Source organism: Rana temporaria, chromosome 13, assembly GCF_905171775.1.
Source record: "Rana temporaria chromosome 13, aRanTem1.1, whole genome shotgun sequence".
NCBI classification, from domain to species: domain Eukaryota; kingdom Metazoa; phylum Chordata; class Amphibia; order Anura; family Ranidae; genus Rana; species Rana temporaria.
This window is the reverse complement of record NC_053501.1, coordinates 9,905,188-9,931,254: the sequence shown is the minus strand read 5'-3', so window position 1 is coordinate 9,931,254 and position 26,067 is coordinate 9,905,188. Positions and strand designations below refer to the sequence as shown.

The 26,067-nt window shown below is 44.1% G+C and overlaps 1 protein-coding gene across 3 annotated transcripts in view; it reads left to right on the top strand.

Moving 5' to 3' along the window:
- TC2N (tandem C2 domains, nuclear) overlaps nt 1-26,067 on the top strand; it is a 92,838-nt gene that overhangs the window by 31,848 nt on the left and 34,923 nt on the right. For all 3 annotated transcript variants that reach the window (XM_040333332.1, XM_040333333.1, XM_040333331.1), the window contains 3 exons: nt 9,853-9,971; nt 17,052-17,282; nt 20,258-20,428. In XM_040333332.1, the coding sequence (XP_040189266.1) occupies nt 9,911-9,971; nt 17,052-17,282; nt 20,258-20,428 (463 nt within the window). In that variant the 5' untranslated portion in view covers nt 9,853-9,910. The remainder of the gene's footprint in view (nt 1-9,852; nt 9,972-17,051; nt 17,283-20,257; nt 20,429-26,067) is intronic.

Below are 26,067 nucleotides of genomic sequence, written 5' to 3'. Positions count from 1 at the left end.
TCTTAAAATTTATGCGAAAGTCCTAGCAAATAGATTAGTTGACATCACCCCCTCATTAATTAGACCCGATCAAGTAGGATTCGTTAAAGGTAGACAAGCTCCCGATAGCACTAGAAGAATGCTGAATATTATTAACAGAATACATAATGATCGAATGCCCGCCCTACTTTTAACACTTGATGCAGAAAAAGCATTCGACAGAATGCACTGGGGATATATTTCACACACTTTATCTAAATTTGGCCTTGAAGGATTTATACACTCTGCTATTATGGCATTATATACTCATCCCACTGCTAAAGTTTTTTCCTCAGGTATGCTTTCTAGAACTTTCACACTAACCAACGGGACCAGACAAGGGTGCCCTTTATCCCCACTGATTTTTTCCCTTGCAATAGAACCCCTAGCGGAATATATTCGCTCTTCCCCAGATATCAAAGGCATTGCGATTGGTCAGGATGAACACAAGTTGGGCCTTTTCGCTGATGACATTATACTGACTCTGGCCGATCCTGAATTATCCTTACCTTCAGTAATTAATGCACTAGAAAAATTTAAGGAAGTCTCATACTACAAAATCAACATAAATAAATGTTACATATTACCCATAAATATCCCTACTCCATTAACAGTCAGCCTTAAATCAAAGTTTGGATTCATATGGAATAACAACTCGGTAGAGTACTTAGGAATTCGACTTGCACCACTGCCAGCCAAAATTTATGATGTTAACTTCCCCCCCCTCATAGAACAAATTAGTGGCGACCTATCGAAAATGCAGAAAATTCAATTATCATGGGTCGGGAAAATAGCTGCATTCAAAATGCAAACATTACCAAAGATCATATATTACTTTAGATGCCTTCCTATCCCAATTCCGGCTAAATTCTTCAAGCAACTAAACATTAAACTGAGACAGTTTATTTGGAATAAAAAAAAAACAAGGGTAGCCTTTTCCATTCTTACCTCCATTACGGCTCATGGTGGTATGAACTTACCTGACATCAGGAATTACTATTATGCAGCAATACTAGATCAAATGAAATATTGGTTCTCCCCCCAGAAAGATAAACTATGGTTGAACATAGAACAAGATTCTACCAAGGCCTCCGATTTATACACCCTAGCATTAGCCAATATTGTACTCCCAAAAGTAGTCAATCCCAATCTATTAAGTATAAAGGCCACACTATTTGCATGGAAACACATACTTTCTAAATCTAGACATTTAGGAAATAAATCTAAATTATACCTCCCTACAGAAATTATTAACTACTGCAAAATCCGTATGTCAGTAGACGATTGGATCAAACAGGGATATTATATTTACGTTAACCTCCCCCTGAATTATAAAAATGTCACTTTGTGCAAGCTGGGAAGGTGTAAGCGTCTGAGGGATTTTAACCCGGAAAATACGATAGAGATACCATCGTTAATCTGGGATTATTTATCCCAACAAAGGGATTACGTTAAAAAAGGTATTTCATACTTCTATAACATACTTTCATCCCAGCCAGTTGAAAAAAACACTCATATGATAAAATGGGAAAAAAACTTAGACGTATCCTTTTCCTGGGATCAATGGAAAAAATCATTCCAGACAATTAAAAATGCATCTTCATGCATCGAACATTGGGATAACGCCCAAAAAATTACCAATAGATGGTATCTAACTCCCTACAGGCTATCTAAAATCTACCCTACAATGTCCGACATTTGTTGGAGGTGCAAAGAACAAACTGGAAACCTCCTACACACTCTTTGGAGTTGCAAATCACTGAGAAGCTTTTGGAACTCAATATCATCCTTCATAGCAGATTTCACAGGCAACCTGCTTACGCTTACACCTGCCTCAGCTTTACTGGGCATTGACCTGGAGATATACCCTACCATTTATAGAACTGTCGTGACCCATATCTTGATAGCCTCGAGACTGAGGCCTTGTACTCACGGCAGGACATGTCCGATGAAAACGGTCTGCAGACCGTTTCCATCGGACATGTCTGGCCGGGGACTGCCCGGGGACTTCTGTTCGATGGCTATACACACCATCGAACAGAAGCCCGCGCGTAAACATTACGCGGGGCGTGTCCGCGGTGTCGCCGCGTCGATGACGCGGTGTCGCCGCGACAATGACGCGGCGACGTGGGCGGGCCGCCTTAAATATGCTTCCACGCATGCGTCGAAGTCATTCGACGCATGCGAGGGATGCGGGCGGCAGGACATGTACGGTAGGTCTGTACAGACGACCGTACATGTCCGGGCGGACAGGTTTCCAGCGGACTGTTTTAAAACAAGTCCGGGAAACAGTTGTCCGCTGGAAACCTGTCCGATCCGTCCCAAAATGGTCCGCTCGGGCCAACACACGGCCAAACATGTCTGCTGAAACTGGTCTGCGGACCAGTTTCAGCAGACATGTTTGGTCGTGAGTACGGGGCCTAACTGTTACTAAACTATGGAAATCCACAGAAGCACCTAATATTTCCACGGTTATAAATAGAGTGAATACCCAAGCTCAATTCGAGCTGATGCTAGCTTATAAAAACCACACAATCCCCTCTTTTAGGAAAAAATGGAAAACATGGCTAACACATCATAGAGCCTCCGCCTATTTAAAAGATTGCAATATTTAATTTCTACTTGAGTTTTTGAAAACATTTATGCTTAGTATTAAGCAGTATGCAGGTGTAGAGCAATGAATATTTTATTAGTTTATAGTGGATATTTTGTTTGTATTTATTTTACTTTTATTTTTATCTTTATTTATTTATTTTTACTCTTTCTATAGTACAGGCTGTACCATTACTTATCGTGATGTCCTTCCAGTCCTACAGTTAGAACCCAGTTGGGGTAGACTGGTCTAGGTCATCAAGGCCCGTACCATGTTTACAAGCACAGCCTTTACAGATCTGATTATATCTCTGCTGTTTTGTTTGTACTGCAACTCTGTCATTTATGCTTTTGCTGTATGTATGTACTATTTTATTGATATAATAAAAAATGTATAGTTAAAAAAAAAAAAAAAAGAAGAGAGAGGGGTGAGGGCCGGGCCACAGCCCAGTGTCTGAATGGACACAGGGAGCTGTGACCTCGACTCACGTGCCCCTATAGCAAGCTGCATGCTGTGGGGGCACTGGACAGGAGGGAGGGGCCAGGAGCACCAAAGAGGGGCCCCAAGAAGAGGAGGAGGATACAGGCTGCTCTGTGCAAATCCACTGCCACAGACAGGTAACATGTTTGTTATTTTTGCAGAGAAAAAACATGAGACTTTACAATCACTTTAAATATTTTGTTATTTTTAGGGTTTTGATACATTTTAAGTTTTTATTTTGGCCACTTTGTTATTCAGCGAGAGTTCGGCTTTGACAACATGCATGTGGGTTTAATTCCTTTTGTGTCCCACATGTTATTACAGGCTCAGTGAATGATTACACAGCTGAAAGAGAGAGCTTAGCTCCCACTTTGTCCTTATTCCCTCACCACTGATGTCAGGAAAAACAATGGTTTGGCCAGTCGGCTGAAACTTCAAGGACAGGTCCGCTTTCCTGCATGCTGAGGATCCCGTTGTTCCCCACAGCAGCTGTGACCGCTAGTGACACCTTTTTCCTATAGCACATGGAAAAATTCCAGGTTTTCCTGTTAATTTGCACGCAAGAGACAAAACAGGAAAAGATGAGACAAAAAGGAAACGTGGAAAGAAAAAAGAAAACAAATATGTGAAAACAGCAACATTGTTACATCTGTGATGTTCTCAGTTGCCATGACTGACGGCTTAGCCGTGTTCTGTGCAGATATTTTGGCAGAGGTGTTCTAACATTGTCTTGATGACAACACGTCTCAGCAACGGATATACAATGACATTGTGTTTTATTTATTTTTTTGGCAAGGAAAAGGATTAGAAATATGGTGTGAGGTGACAGATACAGGTTGGGTTGAGGTTTAGGGAACAAAGGCATGGTTGACCTTTAACAAAAAAACTGCCTTTGCAGGTAAGGGGTGCAGGGTCGTATTAACATATGGGCTATTGGAGATGCAGCTCCAGGCCCCTACCTTAACCACTTGCTTACTGGGCACATATACCCCCTTCCTGACCAGAGGACTTTTTGCGATTCGGCACTGCGTCGCTTTAACTGACGATTGCGCGGTCATGCGACGTGGCTCCCAAACAAAATTTACGTCCTATTTTTCCCACAAATAGAGCTTTCCTTTGGTGGTATGTGATCACCTCTGCGGTTTTTATTTTTTGCGCTATAAACAAAAATAGAGCGACAATTTTGAAAAAAAAAATAATATTTTTACTTGTCGCTATAATAAATAGCCCAATTAAAAAAAAATAAAAAAAAATTCTCAGGGTGTCCCTGAATGGCAGTTTGGAAATGTGGTCATCCTATTAAGAGGTGGCTGCAGAGATAATCTGTGAGCTACCTTCATCTCATTAGGGAGCCTGGCACCACTGAAAGAGGTCAGGTTGGCTGGACAGAGAGAAGGAGAAGGAGAAATATCCACTCCTCCCCCTCCTCTGTGGCGTATAAAGCCAGAAGCAACAAGGATGTTGTTACTTCTGGTTTTGGTTCCATGTTTACCTGGCCGGTACTGGCTAGGGAGGTAGCCAATCCAACCAATCTGTGTTTGACCTGCTGCCTTGTAGGTCTGAGGATGGATCAGGGTTCTAATACACCCCTGATTTCTCCATGCATAGGACCTGTCACTGCACCAGCAGTTCATCCCTTGTGATAGCAATAAAGTTGAAAGAAAATGTAAAAAAAAATAATAATAATTAAAAGGAAAATAATGAAATAATAAAAAATAAATAAACCGCCTCCATCCCCCTGTGGTCACGCACAAATGCGCATGTACACAGTGATCACACCACACATGTGAGGTATCTCCACAAATGTCAGAGCGAGAGCAATAATGTCTGTACAATTTTGGTCACCTGCTGAGTTTGCACCATCTATGGCCAGGTTAACTCTTAAAAAAAATACAGCTGAAGGGCCGCCGTTTGAGGGCTCAAACTGGCGGTCCTTCAGCTGTTGCAAAACTACAAGTCTCATCATGCCTCTGCCTGTAACTGTCAGCTTTGCAGTGCCTCATAGGAGGGCCACCAGTTTGAGACCCATGGTAACTCCAAACCAGTAACTTGTAAAGGTTTTTAAAGTGTTACCTATGGAGATTTTTAATCATTGTAGTTTGTTTCCATATCACAGACGTGCAAATACAGTTTCAAGTAAAATTGGATCAATTTTCTTTATAGCATTGGATTCAATTTGAGTATTTTTTTAAGAGTTAACCTGGCCATAGATGGTGCAAACTCAGCAGGTGACCACATTTGTACAGACAGACTGAGTCTTTGGTGGTATGTCAATGCATAAAGCAACATTTGAAACAGGGCTAAAATCTTGTATACAATTGGCACAATGGTAGTGCATTGTAGCAATAAGTACAGTAAACCGGATCATAGCTGTCCTAGTCTATGATATCAGAATTGGCCGTATTTAGTATTAAAGGAATGGATTTGTGTGTGTTGACACTTGTGTGGCTTTATGAACCCTCCCATCATACTGATGGACAGAAATCTGGAGAAGAACTTCCTCTCTGAGGTTTGGTCGTTTGCCATGTGAGCTGGTGGTTTGAAAGTTTACTTAACTGTATCATCCTCAGTCAGTGTGCAGGCAGAGATTAGACTTTTCCCTTCTTGTATGTAGTCAATGAACAGTAAGCTTGTCAGTTTTCCATCCCGAGGGCCCATTTAGATGCTTTTCATTAAAGTGTATTAATGTGCTTCCCCCCCAGAGTTGGGTCTAGACATGTGCAATTTTTTTAGTTACGAATACGTTTTCCGTCAATTTTAGTTGATTCGTTAACATGCGAATGAATGAACGGTTTAGCGCAATTAATAACGATATTTTCAAAATAACGAATATGGAAAACAACAAAGATACGAAAGAAGAAAGAAACGAAAACATAGAAACAACGAAAATACCGAACCAAAAAAAAAAAAAAAAAAATTAAGAAAAACAAAATGAACGAAAATGCAAACTTACTAATATTCGAAGACCGAAAAGAAAACAACCGAAATGCCGAACAAAGAATAAAAAACGAAAATCAAAACTAACGAAAAATAAATTACGAATCTTCAGGAAAACGGAAATGAAAACAACGAAAATACGAAATAATGTAAATTAGCTTTCGTTAGTACTGAAATATTTCTGGACATTGACCAATAGCCACTGAGCGCTGTCCCTTTCCTCTGAAGAGGTTTGTTCCTTCCCCCAATGAGCTTCTTTCTCATTACCTCCTGGCTCCTTGTGTCTTTTTCTGTGTTAGACTGCAGTGCATCTCATTTCTAGATTTGTATTTGTAATATCTGACATATATTAGTTTTCTTCTACGTCAGACTTCATTCTAGACAGGGTGTGTGTGCCAACTAAGACAGTCAAGTCAATCGCAGTAAAGTACGAATTACAAAATTACGACGAGTAGTGTGTCGAATAAACGTAAAATGTATTCTAACAGAATTACGAATGCAATAAAATCTACAAAAGTACGTTTTTACAATCAAAGGAAATTAGACACGAAAATACCAATGATCATAAAGCAACAAAGATATATTTCTTACGAAAATACAAACGCGGCATGATGGAAAATATAATGTAAATACGAATAGCAAAACAACGAAAATTAAACCAACGTAAAAACGAAAGAAACGAATAAAATCATTTTAAAAATACGAACGCGGCAGAATACAAAATAAAAAGAAAATACTAATCTCGATTCAACGAAAAATAAACTAACAGAAAAAAAACGGAAACGGAAAAAAAAGTGTTACGAAAATACTAAAGAGTACGAATACGATAACTAACGTCTTACGAAATTACGACTCGTTACGAATCACGATAAATGAACAGAAACAAAACATAAATAAACGAAAATTTTTGCTGTGCACATGTCTAGTTGGGTCTCAGTCACACAGATTGGTGCAGCCACAACTCACATCTTAACTCGGAAACGTCCCCTGTATTGCTCTCTCATAGCTCCCAACAATGTCCCCCCGTTCCTCATTTGTCCCGCTATACTAGTAATAAAATTAAATAAAAATTCCAGTATATATATTCCAGAGTTTGTAGACGCTATAACTTTTGCACAAACCAATCATTGGATTTTTTTACCAAAAATATGTAGCAGAATACATATTGTGACAAATGATACCTATAATGACACCTGAATGTGTAGTATGTCAATATGAGTGAACAAAGCAGCGCATGTGAAGAAATCTTAATCACATATGTAGCAGAATACATATTGGCTTAAAATTTATGAAGATGTTTTATTTTTTTTTGGATATATGATATATAGCAGAAAGTAAAAATTATTATTTTTCTTGTGAAAAAATAAATAAATTATTATTTATAATTTTTTTTAATTGTCAGTCTATTTTTTTGTTTATAGTGCAAAATATAAAAAAAACACAGTGGTGATCAAATAACACCAAAAGAAATCTCCATTTGTGTGAATTTTTTATTTTTTTTTACAAATTTTACTTGGGTTCAGCGTGACACGACCGCTCAATTGTCAGTAAAGTAACGCAGTGCTGTATCTCAAAGGGGGGGGGGGGGGTAATTCTTCCGGAGGTCAAGTGGTTAAAGTGAAGTTCTACCCAAAAATGGAACTTCCACTTTTTGGACTCCCCCCCCCCCCCCCCCTCCGGTGTCACATTTGGCACCTTTCAGGGGGAGGGGGAAGCAGATACCTGTGTAATACAGGTATTTGCTCCCACTTCCTGGCATAGCTCACCGCGGTGACCTACGTCATGTCTGGCGCCTACACTGTCCTCCACCGCTGTCTTCTGGGAAACACACAGGTCCCAGAAAACAGTAGGGACCAGTGAGGACGCGCAGCGCGACTCGCGAATGCGCAGTAGGGAACCGGGAAGTGAAGCCGCAACGCTTCACTTTGTGATTGCCTCACCGAGGATGGCGGTGGGGCTGCCGAGAGCCGAGTGACTGATCGGCTTCGGCTGCCGACATTGCGGGCACCCTGGACAGGTAAGTGTCCATTTATTAAAAGTCAGCAGCTGCAGTATTGGTAGCTGCTGGCTTTTGATATACAGTACAGACCAAAAGTTTGGACACACCTTCTCAAAGAGTTTTCTTTATTTTCATGACTATGAAAATTGTAGATTCATACTGAAGGCATCAGAACTATGAAGTAACACATGTGGAATTATACATAACAAAAAAGTGTGAAACAACTGAAAATATATTTCATATTCTAGGTTCTTCAAAGTAGCCACCTTTTGCTTTGATTACTGCTTGGCACACTCTTGGCATTCTCTTGATGAGCTTCAAGAGGTAGTCACCTGGCGCAGCACCCCATCACTCTCCTTCTTGGTCAAATAGCCCTTACACAGCCTGGAGGTGTGTTTGGGGTCATTGTCCTGTTGAAAAATAAATGATGGTCCAACTAAACGCAAACCGGATGGAATAGCATGCCGCTGCAAGATGATGTGGTAGCCATGCTGGTTCAGTATGCCTTCAATTTTGATTAAATCCCCAACAGTGTCACCAGCAAAGCACCCCCACACCATCACACCTCCTCCTCCATGCTTCACAGTGGGAACCAGGCATGTAGAGTCCATCCGTTCACCTTTTCTGCGTCGCACAAAGACACGGGGGTTGGAACCAAAGATCTCAAGTTTGGACTCATCAGACCAAAGCACAGATTTCCACTGGTCTAATGTCCATCCCTTGTGTTCTTTACCCCAAACAAGTCTCTTCTGCTTGTTGCCTTTCTTTAGCAGTGGTTTCCTAGCAGATATTCTACCATGAAGGCCTGATTCACACAGTGTCCTCTTACCAGTTCTAGAGATGTGTCTGCTACAAAAGGTGGAAGAACCTAGAATATGAAATATATTTTCAGTTGTTTCACACTTTTTTGTTATGTAGAATTCCACATGTGTTACTTCATAGTTTTCATGCCTTCAGTGTGAATCTACAATTTTCATAGTCATGAAAATAAAGAAAACTCTTTGAATGAGAAGGTGTGTCCAAACTTTTGGTCTGTACTGTATATATTTTTTTTAGGCGGACCTCCGCTTTAAGTAGTAGATGTGTATGTATGAACTCTGGAGAATAAGGATATTGTTCAGGACCTGTTCACACCTAGCTTTTTTAAAGCAACCGATTCTTTGCACATTTTTTTTCTTTGTGCAATTTTCGTGCAACACGCCTAGGAAAGCCCACTGACATCAACAAACACGGGAAAGCAGCTTGCAGATCTTTTTGCAGTGTGCCGGTTTGTATTTTTTTTTTTTTTGCTTGCTGCATTGGGGGTATCAACAATTAATCTGCACATTTGTGTGTGTGTTCCCAAAAAACACGCAGCTGTGAATTTAGCCTTATTGTGTCACTATAAAGTATCTTTTTTTTGTTAGTTTTGATTGGAATTAGGAAAGGAATTAAACCCGGTCACGTTTTTATTACTGGGGAAATATATCCCATATATCCTAGGGGAAGCTCATTTCATGTCCTTTCGTTTCTCTAGATGTGATTCCAGTCCTATGTGGCAATATCTAAATCTTCCAGTCTGTTGCAATCCCTCTCCGATAAGACAAGTATTTGTATTATCTCGTGATTCATAGCTTCATTCTTCTATCCATATTTTTTGTTTCCTTATCGCCTATAACACTGAGCCAAATGTGATACAATCCTGAGGCTCATTTGCATAGCTCCTCCTCGGTACTTTGTATCGGTCTTTATTAAAATGCTAGATTTTTGTAGAAGATTTTTATTTTATTTTTTGCTGTTGTCTAAACTGCTTACTGTTATAAAACTGTCTCCCTCTGTTTATTAGGACTGATTTACAGGGCATCCGGCCTCTGATCTGCGAATGACATTCAGATACGCCTAGGATGGCGGCGGAATTTATAAAAAGTTGCTGCAAAGGGTGTTTTCAAAGCGAACAGAAGAAAGGTGAGTGTGACAGATAATTACAAAGTATCACTATGGGACCATTATTAATGTCTCATGTCTGCTAAGTAAGAGCCGGTTCACACCGGGGCAACACGACTTCCAGCGCGACTTTCACAGGCAACTTGGAGACCACTTGAGCGCGAACAGCAGCGCGACTTACAACGCGACTCAAGTCGCCTCCAGGACAGGCGACAAAACCAGTGGCCAATCAAATAATAATCAGCTCTGTGGGAGGGAGGGGTTTGCCCTTAAAAACTATTTTCACTTCCTGGAAAGTCGCTTCAGTCAAGACAGTGATGCGACTTTGGAGGCGACTTCCATTAAAATCAATGGATACAAGTCGCCTAGAAGTCGGATTGAAGTAGTACAGGAACCTTTTCTGAAGTGGAAACGAGTTCAGTAGTGTGCACTAAGACGGCTCCCATTCACTTACATTGAATTTCTAATGTTATTGGAGCAACTTAAAGTCGGATCCCAAGTCGCCCTTTTGTGAACCAGTTTTTACGCTGGCCGCAATCTTTCTTTAAATTTCTTGTAATGTTTAACCACTTCACCCCCGAAAGGTTTTACCCCCCTTAATGACCAGGCCATTTTTTGCGATACAGCACTGCGTTGCTCAGAGGCGTCGTTAAGGTGTCCAGGGTCGGCCCTACCGTGAGAGTCTCGCATGCTGCCGGACACATCGCTTACCACACAGCCGAGCCCGGAGATCAGTGTGAAAGTGAGTCTCCTCCCTGGCTCTTCCCTTTCTATTGGTGATATTTGATCTCCTCTGCGGTTTTTATTTTTTGCGCTATAAACAAAAAAAGAGCGACAATTTTGAAAAAAAATTATATATTTTTTACCTTTCTGCTATAAAACACTACCAATAATAATAATAATAATAATAAAAAATAAAATAAAATCAAATTTCTTCATCAATTTAGGTCAATATGTATTCTGCTACGTGTTTTTGGTAAAAAAAAAAAAATCCCAATAAGTGTATATTGATTGGTTTGCGCAAAAGTTATAGGGCCAGATCCACAAACGAATTACGCCGGCATATCTATGGATACGCCACGTAATTTTTAAAATGCCCCGTCGTATCTGTGTTTTGTATCCACATCTGGGCTCGATCCGACAGGCGTACGTCTTAGTACGCCGTCGAATCGTAGGTGCATATTTACGCTGGCCGCTAGGCAAATTAGCTAGATACGGCGATCCACGAACGTACGTCCGGCCGGCGCATTTTTTTACGTAGTTTCCGTAAGGTTTTTTTCGGCGTATAGTTACCCCTGCTATATGAGGCGTATCCTATGTTAAGTATGGCCGTCGTTCCCACGTCGAATTTTGAAAATGTTACGTCGTTTGCGCAAGTCGTTCGCGAATAGGGCTTTGCGTAGAATGACGTTACCGTCGTAAGCATTGGCTTGTTCCGGTTTAATTTCGAGCATGCGCACTGGGATACCCCCACTGATGGCGCATGCGCAGTTGAAAAAAAACGGCATTTACGTCGGGTCAAGACGTATTTACATAAAATACGCCCCCATCACATCTATTTGAATTGCGCGCCCTTACGCCGCCAAAGTTACACTACGCCGACGTAACTTACGGTGCAAATTCTTTGAGGATACAAAAAAAAGCTCTAAGTTACGGCGGCGTAGTGTATCAGAGATACGCTACGCCCGACGGAGGAATGCGCCGCGCTACGTGGATCTGCCCCCCAGTGTCTACAAACTATGGGATAGATTTGTGGACTTTTTTTATTTTTTTATTGTTTTTATTAGTAATGGCGAGCCATCAGTGATTTTAACAGGAATGCAAAATTGTGGTTACAGCCCCCCCTCCTGACGCCGGGTCAGGCCTCGTACACACGATCAGTCCAAACCGATGAAAACGGACTGAAGTTCAGTTTCATCGGTCCAAACCGACCGTGTGTACGCCCCATCGGTTTGTAGTCCTTCAGTCCAGAAACACAGAACTTTCTTTAAAATCGGACTGATGGACGCCTGACCGATAGGTCAAAACCGATGGTTAGTACGCAAAAGTATTGGTTCCAAACTCGGGCATGCTCAGAATCAAGTCGACGCATGCTTGGAAGCATTGAACTTCATTTTTTTCAGCACGTCGTTGTGTTTTACGTCACCGCGTTGTACTCGATCGGTTTTTGAACTGATGGTGTGTAGGCACATCAGACTGCTTCATCGGTGAACCGATGAAACTGAACTTCAGTCCGTTTTCATCAGTTTGGACTGATCGAGGGCCTCAAGGTCCAGATATAAGCCATGGTGGGAGGAGCTCTAGTGCAGTTGGGGCTTGGGAGCCATACACCCCACACCTGTGTGGATGTAGCCAGCTAATGGAGGCCCTGGACAGGGCAGGAGGCTGCGTAAAAGTAGACCTGCACCCAAAAGAGACGGCTGTGGACTCTCTGACCCTTATGCACGTGGAGGCGAGGGCAGGTTGAGAAAGGCCTTATAGGCCTGGCCAAGAGTTCCCTGAGTAAGGCTATCGCATTGGAGAATCCCAGGAGAGGTGTACTCATGGGAGGAGATAACCACAGAGTCCGATTCCAATTCCAGTGAGCACGAATAACCCCAAGGTGGAGAGAGAGACTGTTAGAGGGAGATGGCTGCTTTAAAGTACTGCACGATACTTTCACATGCGACTACTGCAAACCGTGCACTAAATGTAATTGACTATATACGGTCAAGCAACCCTGAATATAGTGTAGCACCCTCTACTTAGGTAGGTGCTAATATAGGATTTTTGTTTTGGAGAGTAAGTAAATTTAGACAGGCCTGGCTGGCAGCCAGGCATGTTTGTTTTTGTTTATGTGGGTTGGGAGTGGCTCAGGCTAGCAGCTGGTGACTCACAGGCAGCGTCACCGAGACCTCCATTTTTCTGCTAGAGGATCCGAGAAGAAGAGGAGAGGTAGAGCTGCCTGGGTTTTTTTTAAGGAGCCCTGACCAATCCCCAACCTGGATTGGCAGGGGGCAGGCCTCCTTAAATACCCAGGGTCAGCCCGGCTGGGGAGGATTTGTCAGGGTGGAAGAACGGGAGATGGAGCACTAGGCTGTCGGGCCCTGGAGGGAGCTCCCCAGTCTGGGGGGGGGGGGGGGTTACCTTGGGCCTGGGATTGGGTGCATGACGGAGCCTTTCAAGAAAACGTGAAGGTTCTGGACAGGAGGCACAGGAGCTAGTACTGCCGGCAGGTCTTCAGGAGGGAACCACCGGTTGCAGCCAGGAGGGCTGGTGACTGACATGCACAGGCAGGAGGACTGGAAGCATGTAGTCTGGGATGGGTGCAGAGTCACTGCAGAGGACTGTGATGTCGGGCAGCTGCAGCCAGGAGGGCTGGCAGGGCCTGAAGAGGGCCAACAGAGAAGTAGTCCACCTGTAGGCCAGCTAGCACTATAGACTTTCTATTTCTTGCTACACTATAGGGACCCGCAGTTAGGCCTGACACCCGCCAGTGTCAGGCCTAACCTTACATGTGCTAGCTGGTCCTGAGGATTAAGAGTTGTGCGGGAGAAAGGTAGAGGAATAGTCTGCAAGCAAGGAAAGTGATGGAGGAGAATGAAGTATTCATGTGTACAGGGGAGTGTACATAGTTCGTCCCAATTGATTGATATACAATTCACCTGGTATCCCATATTTCCCTTTCCCCCATCCAAGTTAAATTCTCTCAATAAAACAAAAACAACAAGCACATGGACTGTTCATTGTCTTAGAGTGACCGAGAATTGAATGCCGGGCTGGGTAGAGTGACAGGTGGACCACAACACTCAGAGGCTTCTACGGGGGCACCGCTACAAAAAGTTAAAGGATCACTAAAGGAATTTTTTTTTTTTAGCTAAATAGCTTCCTTTACCTTACTGCAGTCCTGGTTTTATGTCCTCATTGTTCGTTTTTGCTTTGAAGTAGCTGTAATTCTGCTGTGATCTCCACACTTCCTGCTTGTCTGGCTCCTTATGAAAAATCTCATGGCAGCTTTCACTGTGGTCCAAAACTCCTCAGAACCAATCAGATTCATTTTAAAAACAAAACACTGCCCTGGATTTGTTTGTTTTTGTTCTGTGGGTCTCTTTACTTCACAGAAACATGAAACCAGTTTAAAAACTAAAGTGAAACTAGAGGCACAATATATGATTGAATTTAATCTATTTTTAATCATTTTTAAAAGGAATCAGTTAACTTTTATGTCTCTATACCCTGTAAACAGTCATTTCAGCAAAACAAATGTTTTCCTTTAGTGACCCTTTAATGTGATGTTACTGTTGTGCCATTTCCCAAATGCCACCAGTAAAGTGCAGAAACTTTATGCGTGGACATGCCTTTTCTTGGGAGATATAAAGGTCAACAGCCAGGTATATGGTGCGAAGGACTCTAGTGTGGAGTGGGGAACAATATGGCAGAGGGTACAGCCTGATCAGGAGGGTCACTGTTCTAGCAAGGGGAGGAGCGTGGCAGACACTTGTGCTGTTGGCGCCAACATCCAGCCCCTCCTACCACACCAAGATGCAGCCCTGCCTACACGTCCCCCTTATCCCCCCCCTTTTTTTTCCCTTTTCTCCTCACTTTCTTTCCCGACTCATTTTCTATCTATCCCTCCCCCTCCATAATAATATCAGTAAAGCTTCCTGAAGACCGCCAGGCTACAAGTTACAGTGCCGGACACGTTAAAGCCATCCCAGTCCTCAACCATGATCTCATTCCTCGTTTGCTTTGACTTCCTCAGTCAAGAGACATAACAGCCCACCTTATGTATTGGCTTCCCTGCCCATTCCTATATAAGAAAACGTATTGTCTGCAACCTCTGCATATCTTCTGATGAAACTCTCCCAGCTATAAAGATACAATTACAGTTTTGGCTGCAATTTGGCTCATACTTAAATATTTTGGCAAGTAAAAGAGATTGCATATATGGAAACGTGTCTTTTGTAAAACTATTTCTGGTCCGTCTGTACTCTCTGAACTGAGGGAAGTAGAACACCATGTGAGGTCAGCACCAGGGCCGTTTGAAGGAATTTGGGGGCCCCAAGCAAGAAGCAGGGGACGGGGTGTTGCTGAGTTTTAAGTAGAGGGGGGGGGACAGCTGCCGCCGAACACCGAGATGTACTTCTGTCATTGCTTGCAAGGAAGTTGATAAGCGGGGGGGCCTAGGGGCGCTGTTCAAGCATTTTTTTTATCAATTTGAGAAGTGTATATAAACCGGGTAGTACTTCTTCTGATAAGGGGGGGGGGGGTGCTGCTGCCCCCGAATGTCGGGTAGTACTACTTCTGATAAGCATCCCTCCCCCATCTTCTTTTTACCCCCCCCCCCCTACCGCATACTGCACGCCAGGAGATTCAGTTTGTTGTTCCCGGCCGGACTAAAAGGAAGTGAGCACTGAGTGTGTGCACTTCCTGTCAGTCCAGCCGGAAACAGGACACTGAATCTCCTGTGTACCGCACGGTTACGGTACCCGGCCGGACTGCAGGAGGAGCTCGGCCACGCTACAGCAGGCTGCAGCACTTATAGGAAGCGGCTGCTTAGCAGCGCGGCAAGGGCTCGTCCTGCTGGGGCCCCTGGCCAGCTCGGGGCCCCAAGCAGTTGCTTGCTTTGCCTGTCCTGTTCCGACAGGCCTGGTCAGCACATGTCTTGTCAAAAAAAGGAAAAAAAAAGGAATTTGGCTCCAAATAAACATCCCTTTTTATATCTTAGAAATTTGGGGAGGATCCTCTGGTGTCCTATTGGTTAATCAACATCTCTGGTACGCAATTCTCTGCAGGAAACCCAGCCTTGTCTCTCTGCCAGCTGAGGATTTACTGAAATGTCATTAGTGATATTGTACCAGCAACACTGGTGACGTTGTCTCTCACTGTACAAATGTGGCTTACTGGGAGAGTCCAGGTTTGCACAGCTATTTACTAAAGGAGTACATAGAGTACACACATATTATCACCTCGCTGCACCGCCTAGCCGTGTCTCATCCGTCCGTCCTCCGCTATGATCTGCTGCTGTCATCAGTCTTCCTGCTAAAAATGTAACCCTTCATGGTCACCTGTATGCTAAAATGTAACCCTTCATGGTCACCTGTATGCTAAAATGTAACCCTTTATGGTCACCTGTATGCTAAAATGTAACCCTTCATGGTCACCTGTATGCTAAAATGTAACCCTTCTTCATGGTCACCACTCACCTGTATGCAAGAAAACTACCATAAAAAAATTACTACTCGGGATCAAGAGCTGCAATACAAGCAGGGCCACCGATAGGTGGATGGAGCAGGCCTTCCTATACAGATCTGGGGTCCCGTGAGTTTAGTAGGGGGTTTAGGGGCAGAGAGGAGGCTTTTTTTAAATATCTTTGGGTGCATGCACAGTAATCTCATGGGCCATGGCTTCCAGCAATTAGATAAAAGATGGGAATGGAGAGGAGACTATTTATTCATTTTTTGAAGGGGGGGGGGAAGTAATCTTCCCTGCTGTGGTTTCAGACAAATTAAAGGGGTTGTAAAGGTACAATTTTTTTCCCCCTAAATAGCTACGACGTTTACGTTCGGCTGCCCCTGCTATATGAGGCGCAGCCAATGTTACGTATGGCCGTCGTTCCCGCGTCGAAATTTGAAAAAGTTACGTCGTTTGCGTAACTCGTCCGTGAATGGGGCTGGACGTCCACGTCAAAACCAATACGTCCTTGCGGCGTATTAGGAGCAATGTACACTGGGAGATTTCCACGGACGTGAAAAACGCCAATCACGTCGGGTCACAGTAGATTAACATAAAACACGCCCCCCCCCCCTTCCACATTTGAATTAGGCGGGCTTACGCCGGCCGATTTACGCTACGCCGCCGCAACTTACGGAGCAAGTGCTTTGAGAATACAGCACTTGCCCGTGTAAGTTGCGGCGGTGTAACGTAAATCAGATACGTTACGCCGCCGCTAAGATACGCCAGTCTACGAGAATCTGGCCCAAAGTGTATTAAACTTTAGTGGGAATTGAAAAATATATTCAAATAAAATTTATGGTTTTTTTTTTGTTTTTTTTATAAACCCCAACAGTAACGTTAGATGTACAGATCCTTTTTATAATATATATTTTCTTCTCTTTTCAGCCTTCCCAGACTCAGGATGTGTAGAGGCCCCCAGGAAAGGATCGCACATTGTGGATCACCCTCCAATGTCAGCTATATCAATGAAACAGCAAGTGGGCTGCACAGAGGATTATCTGCTTTCCAAGCTGCCCACAGACGGAAGAGCCATTCCATTTGTTGTTCCAACATTCGCACCGACGTATGTTCAGCCGAGAAACCTGACCAGCCCCACCCACATGGAAGGACTGAAAGGCAAGTGTGTTCTGTGCAATTTAAGGGACTAATGGTTCTCCAAACATCTCTGTTACTTCCAGTAAAGGTGTCACCTCATCAGTGCCCACCAGTGAAGCCTATCAGTGCCCACCAGTGAAGCCTATCAGTGCCCACCAGTGAAGCCTATCAGTGCCCACCAGTGAAGCCTATCAGTGCCACCTTATCATTTTTTTTTTTTACTAGTAATGACTAGTTTAGCGGTACTGTAACATTGCGTCGGACAGATCGAACACCTTTGACACATTTTTGGGACCATTGACATTTATACAGCGATCAGTGCTATAGAAATGCACCGATTACTGTGTAAATGTCACTGGCAGGGAAGGGGTTAACACTAGAGGGCAATCAAGGGGTTAAATGCGTGTTCACTAGGTGTGTTCTAACTGTGAGGGGATAGGACTGACTAAGACGAGACACATCGTTGTTCCTACTTAGTAGGAACAAACGATATGTCTCTTCTCTCCTGACAGAACAGGGATTTGTGTGTTTTTACTTGTTCCTGCTCTCGTGTACGTGATCACACGTGGCCGGCGGCGATCCCTGCCAATGGCCATGCGCTTTGGGTTCCCAGTGGCGAGCGCTTGCCTGCTATTGCCCTTAAAAGTACAGACGTACCCTTTCAATGACAATGGTAAACAGGACAAATAGAGATGGTGAAAGTAAAAGAAAACACCAAATTTTGGGTTGTCTCCAGAAAAGTAATAGAGGGGAAATCTTCTAATAAGGACACTAGTTCTGGTGAGCTGGGGGGGGGGGGGGGAATTCCCTTCTCTTGCAGATATTTTATCTCACTTCCTGTTTTGGCTATGGGACAGGAAGTGAAGGTATATCTCCCCAATTAGCTTTTAACCCCAACTAGTGGCCGAAGAAAGGGTTGATAGCGCCCAAAATGCACTGCTGCTCAAGCGCTTTGCAGGTACTTTGGCAGCATCGCCTATTCATTTCAATGGGCAGGGGCGGTGAAGGAGCGGTGTATACACCGCTCCTCCACCACCCCAAAGACGGTGTTTGCGGCACTTTTTCTAATGTCCTGCAAGCGCACCGCCCCAGTGTGAAAGCCCTCGGCTCTCACACTGGGGCTGCAGGGGAGGTGTTTTTCAGGGCCTATTTTTAGCCCAGAAGCGCCAGAAAAACGCCCCAGTGAGAAAGGGGTCTTACTCTATCCAAAAAAGGAAAAAAAATACAATAAAAAAATCTTCCAATGAAGACACTAGTTTTGGTAACCTGGGGATCCCCAAAGGATTCCATTAATTTTCAGGTATTTCCTCTCACTTCCTGTTTGACTATGGGACAGGAAGTGATGGGAAATCTCCCCAATGGGACATAGATGGCGGGGAAAAAAAATTGACAGGGGTTATAACCCTCCCTTGCTCTATTCAAAATGAAAAAAAAAAAAATCTTTTGCCCATAGTTCTACTTTAAACTCATAAACAAAAACCTCAAAACTGTACGTGTATAAATCGAACTATACATTATACAATGTGATTGTACAGTCAGATTGACCTACTAATCTTATGTCCTTTCTAGTCCTGATGAAGGGGGTACTAAGGCTCCATTCGCACTAATGCGTTTTTTGATGAATTTTGCAGAAATGCAGGGACATTTTTTAACATGGTTTGCTATGGTACATTGTCACATCAAAGCTTTTTTGTGCCTCTGCGTTTTTGGAAAGGGTCCTGGACTTTTTTTTCCCCGCAAAAAGCAGCGTTTTGCATGTAATAGAATTCAATGGACCCGCATTTAGGGTTGCCACCTTTTCTTCAGGTCAAACCCGAACGCTTTAGCAGCGCACAGCAATTTTTTTTATAGTATAAACTATACATATATTTTGATATTAAACAACATTTCTAATTATATGAAGTTAATAACAAGAGTTCCCCCTTTACATCTGGGTCCGCAGAGTTTCCCCCCCTTTACATCTGGGTCCGCAGAGTTCCCCCCTTTACATCTGGGTCCACAGAGTTCCCCCCTTTACATCTGGGTCCACAGAGTACCCCCCTTTACATCTGGGTCCGCAGAGTTCCCCCCCTTTACATCTGGGTCCGCAGAGTTCCCCCCTTTACATCTGGGTCCACAGAGTTCCCCCCTTTACATCTGGGTCCACAGAGTTCCCCCCTTTACATCTGGGTCCACAGAGTTCCCCCCTTTACATCTGGGTCCACAGAGTTCCTCCCTTTACATCTGGGTCCGCAGAGTTCCCCGCTTTACATCTGGGTCCACAGAGTTCCCCCCTTTACATCTGGGTCCTCGGAGTTTCCCCCCCATTAACATCTGGATCTGCAGAGTTCCCCCCTTTAACATCTGGATCCGCAGAGTAAAGGGGAACTCTGATGTAAGGGGTGCTCTGAGAACCCTGATGTGCCTTATTGTACTTACTCAGAGGCAGGAGAGAGAAGGGGTGGGGGGAAGAGGTGCAGATTGAGCCCTCTTTTCTCTCCTGTGTTTGGGGGGGGTGTTAATGTTGGCTCTAGGCACTGTGAAAGAGCAACAGACACTCTCAGCTTAGAGAACTGCAGCCAGCAACCCTGCTGGGAAGCCATAGTCAAAACCTCAAAAACGCAAATCACGGTAAAAAGCAGTGCAAAAACGCTCAAAAGCAACATGCATAGGTGTGAATCGAGCCTTAGACCCCTGAAACACGTTTGATATTTCTTCAAATGTACCCCTGACCTTTAATTGGAATAAAGTTGTATCTGGACATCTTAGCATCTTAGGCTCTTAAATTTCAGCCCTTTTTACATCATCAAATCAACACCTGAGTCATTATATAGTGAAAGGGAGGATATTCCCTATAACAACAATATAAGATGGACAGGACAATAGGTCTGACGCGCTTTTACGTGAAAGAGTTTGGTAAGTGACGGCTTTTATCTCATGCTGATCCTCGAATGTCAGCGGCAATTCCTCATCTTGTGACTCACATATCTGATTGCCCTTAACTTTCTGTCACTCAGGATCTGCAAGGGCCACATTCACAGACAGGAAGACAGAGCTGTCTGCATCTTATCAGTATGGAGCGAACTATGACATCGTCTACAATGCGGGGTTCGTCCAGAAGCACATCTCCCCCGATCTGAGCAGGCGTGGAACGACGAGCCCAGACGCAGCTAGAATGTATGGCTCAGGTAAAAACCTGGGGGTTACCTATTTAAAGAAAAAAGACCTGTTCATTGATATAACCCCCCCCCCCCCCCCCAACATCTGTGTACCTAAAAATATTGGGGCAGATTCACATAGAATTACGCCGGCGTATCAGCAGATACTCCAACGTAACTCAGAATCTAAGCCCGTCGTATGCTCGTATTCTCAAACTGAGATACACTTAAACATGCCTAAGATACGACGGCCAGCGCCGTTGTATCTTAGGGTGCAATATCTACGCTGACCGCTAGGTGGCGCTTCCATTGCGGTCGGCGTAGAATATGCAAATGACTAGTTACGCCGATTCACGAACGTACGCGTGCCCGTCGTAGTGAATTTACGTAGTTTCCCTAAGAGATACGCAGCGTAAAGATAAACATGCACCCTAGGTGACGTAGCCAATGTTAAGTATGGCCGTCGTTCCCGCGTTGAAATTTCAAAATTTTACGTCGTTTGCGTAAGTCGTCCGTGAATGGCGCTGGATGCCATTTACGTTAACGTCGAAACCAATGACGTACTTGCGACGTAATTTCGCGCAATGCACGGCGGGAAATTTCGCAACGGAGCATGCGCATTACGATCGGCGCGGGAACGCGCCCAATTTAAATGATCCATGCCCCCTACCTGGATCATTTGAATTAGGCGGGCTTGCGCTGGTGGACTTTACGCTACGCCGCCGCAACTTTACAGGCAAGTGCTTTGTGAATCAAGCACTTGCCCGTAAAACTTGCGGCGGTGTAACGTAAAGGTGATACGTTACGCCGCAGTTCTACGAGAATCTGCCCCATTGTATAGTGTAAGGGCCAGATTCTCGTAGCCGCGCGTAACGTATCTGATTTACGTTACGCCTCCGCAACTTAGACGGGCAAGTGCAGTATTCTCAAAGCACTTGCTCCGTAAGTTGCGGCGGCGTAGCGTAAATCAGCCACCTAATTCAAATGTGGGACAGGGGGGGCGTGTTTTATGTTAATTTTATGTGACCCGACGTGATTGACGTTTTTCACGAACGGCGCATGCGACGTCCGTAGAAATCTCCCAGTGTGCATTGCTCCCAATACGCCGCATTGGTTTTGACGTGGATGTAAATTACGTCCAGCCCCATTCACGGACGAGTTACGCAAAAATTTTTAAATACTTAACATTGGTACGCCGCACTTACACCACCATATTGCAACGTAAACGGCAACGTAAACGGCGTAAATGTACTGCGTCGGCCGGGCGTACGTTCGTGAATTTGCGTATCTTGCTGATTTACATATGTCGACGCGTAAATCAGCGTACACGCCCCTAGCGGTCAGCGTAAAAATGCAGTTACGATCCGACGTCGTAAGAGACTTACGCCTGTCAGATCTAAGGGAAATCTATGCGTAACTGATTCTAAGAATCAGGCGCATAGATACGACGGCGCGACTCAAGAGATACGACGGCATATCTGGAGGTACGCCGTCGTATCTCTTTTGAGAATCTGGCCCTAAGACTCCAATGTTTAACCACTTAACCCCCCGGAAAGATTTGCCCCTTAATGACCGGGCCATTTTTTGCGATACGGCACTTTGCCGCATTAACTGACAATTGCGCAGTCCCACAGCATTGTAAGCAAACAAAATGTAAATATTTTTTTCCCCACAAATAGAGCTTTCTTTTGGTGGTATTTGATCACCTTTGTTTGTAGTGCTTTTTGCTAAATTACATATCCCCCCAAAAATATATATATAAAAAAAACAAAAATGTATTCATCCGTTTAGGTCGATATATATTCTTCTAAATATTTTTGGTAAAAAAAAATCCCAATAGTCGTATATTGATTGGTTTTCGCAAAAGTCATCACGTCTTCAAACTATGGGATAAATTTAGGGACTTTTATTCCTTTATTATTTTTACTAGTAATGGCGGCGATCTGCAATTTGTAGCGGGTACTGCGACATTGTGGCGGACAAATCTGACCCCAAATGACACTTTTTGGGGACCAGTCACATGCTATAAAAATGCACTGATCAATGTAAAAATTACACTGGCAGGGAAGGGGTTAATACAAGGGGGTGATCAAGGGGTTAAATGTGTTCCCTAGGTGTGTTCTAACTGTAGAGGGGGGGGCTGCCAGGGACATGACAGAGATCACTGGGAACAGAAGCTCTCTGACATGTCATCTGGCAGAACGGGGAATAACCTTGTTTACAAAAGGCAGATCCCCGTTTTGCCTCTGTATTAGGCGATCACGGGTCACCAGCAGACATCGAGTCCACTCGTCCTGCGCGCACACTCCCGCAGCGATTGCGCCTGCACGAGGCGCCATACTGCTAAGGCAATTTGCGCAGGAGAGCAACCCTTGGACCATATAACGAGGGCGGCTGGTCGGCAAGTAGTTAAGCTTAATAAATTTCAAGTGCATCTTACAGATTTTCTTTTTAGAAAGCAGCCACAGCCTGAGTAGAAAAGCCTGTTGCAAGGAAGGACCCTTGCCCTCTGTATGCAAGCAGTGGCCTCTCTGCAGAAATACGAACACCTTCCCTCCTGCTGAGTTAGAACTAAAGCTCTCCAATCAGCAGAAAACATGAGCTTTGAGTATTTCAGAGCTATACACCCCCCCATTTTATTTATTTTGCTCCCCCCTCTTACCCGATGCTGAGCTGGCCACACTTCAGATATTCAACCACACAGAGGATCCAGCGTTGTCCTGCTCAGATCAAATTTTCTGCAGTCGCCGCCAGGTCGTGTACATCTGTGACGTCATCAGGGAAGCTGCGCCCGGCTCTTTGAGGTTTTGGCACAGCTTACCGTTGACGTGCTCCTAGGCCCGCCTCCCTCCTCTGTTAGTGAATGGGCTCCTGTTGCCTCCCAGGATTTGCACCTCACATATGCCAGGAGGCACCAGGGCACTCGCACCATTTGCGAGTGCCCCCTCTCATCATAGGCAGAGACTCTCAGAGGCGTTTTGTAACAGGGCCAGCTCCCTGCCAATTTATAGCAACCTCCCCTGACAGAAATGTCAGGCTGCTTTTATCCGATGTGTCTGAGAAATTGTCAGGAGTTATCAGGCTGATAACAGATGAACGGGCCAGGAGAGAGCTACAGGTCTTAGCTCTTTGAAGAGAGATGACAAAATACTGCAGATATGTGTGCCCAGCTCAAATTTCATTAATTGGGTTTACATCCAATGTAATTAAAAAACAAAACAAAAAAACAGTGGATTGTTTCAAGCTCCACTTTTACCAGTGGATGGTGGTGATCTTTTACATACCAATGTAAAAAGCTTAACCACTTAACCCCCGGACCATATTGCTGCCCAAAGACCAGAGCACTTTTTGCGATTCGGGACTGCGTTGCTTTAACAGACAATTGCGCGGTCGTGCGACGTGGCTCCCAAACAAAATTGGCGTCCTTTTTTTCCCACAAATAGAGCTTTCTTTTGGTGGTATTTGATCACCTCTGCGGTTTTTATTTTTTGCGCTATAAACAAAAATATAGCGACAATTTTGAAAAAAATGAATATTTTTTACTTTTTGCTATAATAAATATCCCCCAAAAATATATAAAAAAACATTTGTTTTCCTCAGTTTAGGACGATACGTATTTTTCTATATATTTTTCGTAAAAAAAAAAATCGCAATAAGCGTTAATTGATTGGTTTGCGCAAAAGTTATAGCATTTACAAAATAGGGGGGATTTTTATGGCATTTTTATTAATATTTTTTTTTACTAGTAATGGCGGCGATCAGCGATTTTTTTTCGGTACTGCGACATTATGGCGTACACTTCGGACACTTTTGACACATTTTTGGGACCATTGGCATTTTTATAGCGATCGGTGCTATAAAAATGCATTGGATTACTATAAAAATGCCACTGGCAGTGAAGGGGTTAACACTAGGGGGCGGGGAAGAAGTTAAGTATGTCCCTGGGTGTGTTCTTACTGTGGGGGGGGGGGGGGTGGCCTCCCTCTGTTCATACATTGTATGAACAGAAGATCAGCATTTCCCCCGCTGACAGGACCGAGAGCTGTGTGTTTACACACACAGCTCCCGGTCCCCGCTCTGTAACGAGCAATCGCGGGTGCCCGGCGGCGATCGCGCCCGCCGGGCACCCGCGCGGGGTTCACGGACAAGCAGGGGGCGCGCACGCTCCTCCAGCGGCGCGCACGCGCTCCTAGTGGCCGCAAAACGAGCCGATGTCATTGTACGGGCTCTCGCCCAGGAGAGCCGACCTGCCGCCGTAGAATGACGGCGGCTGGTCGGCAAGCAGTTAAACAAAAATGAATCACTATAATACATAGTTAGTCAGGTTAAAAAAAGACAAGTCCATCCAGTTCAACCAAAGGCTTAAAAAAGAAAAAAAGCATTGCACTCGGAGCCCACCCAGGTGCGTTAGAAAAGCAAATTAATATTGGCTGAAGGCAGAGGTGATCCTATTGGACGCCTAGTGAAACAGAGGAAGGGAGGCATGTAGGACAGCATGGAGGACCCGCTGCTCGTCCCACACAGTTTGCTGCCGTCACCCACTGCCTGACCCGTCACCAAGATGGGGAAAGCGCCGGGCAGACATTGGGTGAGCGGGGGTCACAGTGGCTGCATTTGATGGGGCACAAGTGACTGAGTATGATGGGGCACAAGTGACTGCGTATGATGGGGAACAGTGGCCGCGTATGATGGGGCACAGTGGCAGCTTTCGATGGGCACAGTGAGGGTGCATTTGATGGCACAGTGAGGCTGCATTTGATGGCACAGTGAGGCTGCATTTGATGGCACAGTGAGGCTGCATTTGAATGTTTTTTTTTCAGTATTTTTCAGTTTGTTTGTGCCCCCCCCCCCAAAAAAAATGTAATCACCACCTGCCACTGCTTTGGGAGACCATTTCTCACCAACAGAGTGACATTTATTGGGGAACGCAGGAAAGATAAGTATTCTGCTTCCACTTTACAGCGACATGCTTGCTTGACATGGTCACTTTATTGACAACAAAAATCTCACTTTATAGCTATATTATGACGTCTTCTTCCTGTTTCTCCGATACGTTGTCTACATGGCAATCTACAGCAAATAATGACTTAAGACTTTCCTCTGATGATTAGGACATTAATCATGATACTGTTTGAACAACTTACAGGGAAATATGAATGCTGCTGCATATTCAGACTGTGGTGATAGACTTGAGAAATGACAACAACACATTAGCATCTGCAATAATTTAACTTCTTTTAAGAGTTAACAGGTGTAGCACCCTCTAGGGGTACTAGGATGTGTACAGGCATACCCCACCTTTTAACCACTTCAGACCCAGACCATATTGCTGGTCAAAGACCAGAGCACTTTTTGCGATTCGGCACTGTGTCGCTTTAACTGACAATTGCGCGGTCGTGCGACGTGGCTCCCAAACAAAATTGGCGTCCTATTTTCCCCACAAATAGAGCTTTCTTTTGGTGGTATTTGATCACCCCTGCAGTTTTTATTTTTTGCGCTAAAAACAAAAATAGAGCGACAATTTTGAAAAAAATTAATATTTTACTTTTTGCTATAATAAATATCCCCCAAAAATATATAAAAAAACGTTTTTTTTTCCCTCAGTTTAGGCCGATACGTATTCTTCTACATATTTTTCAATGGTATATGAAACCAATGGTATATATTGT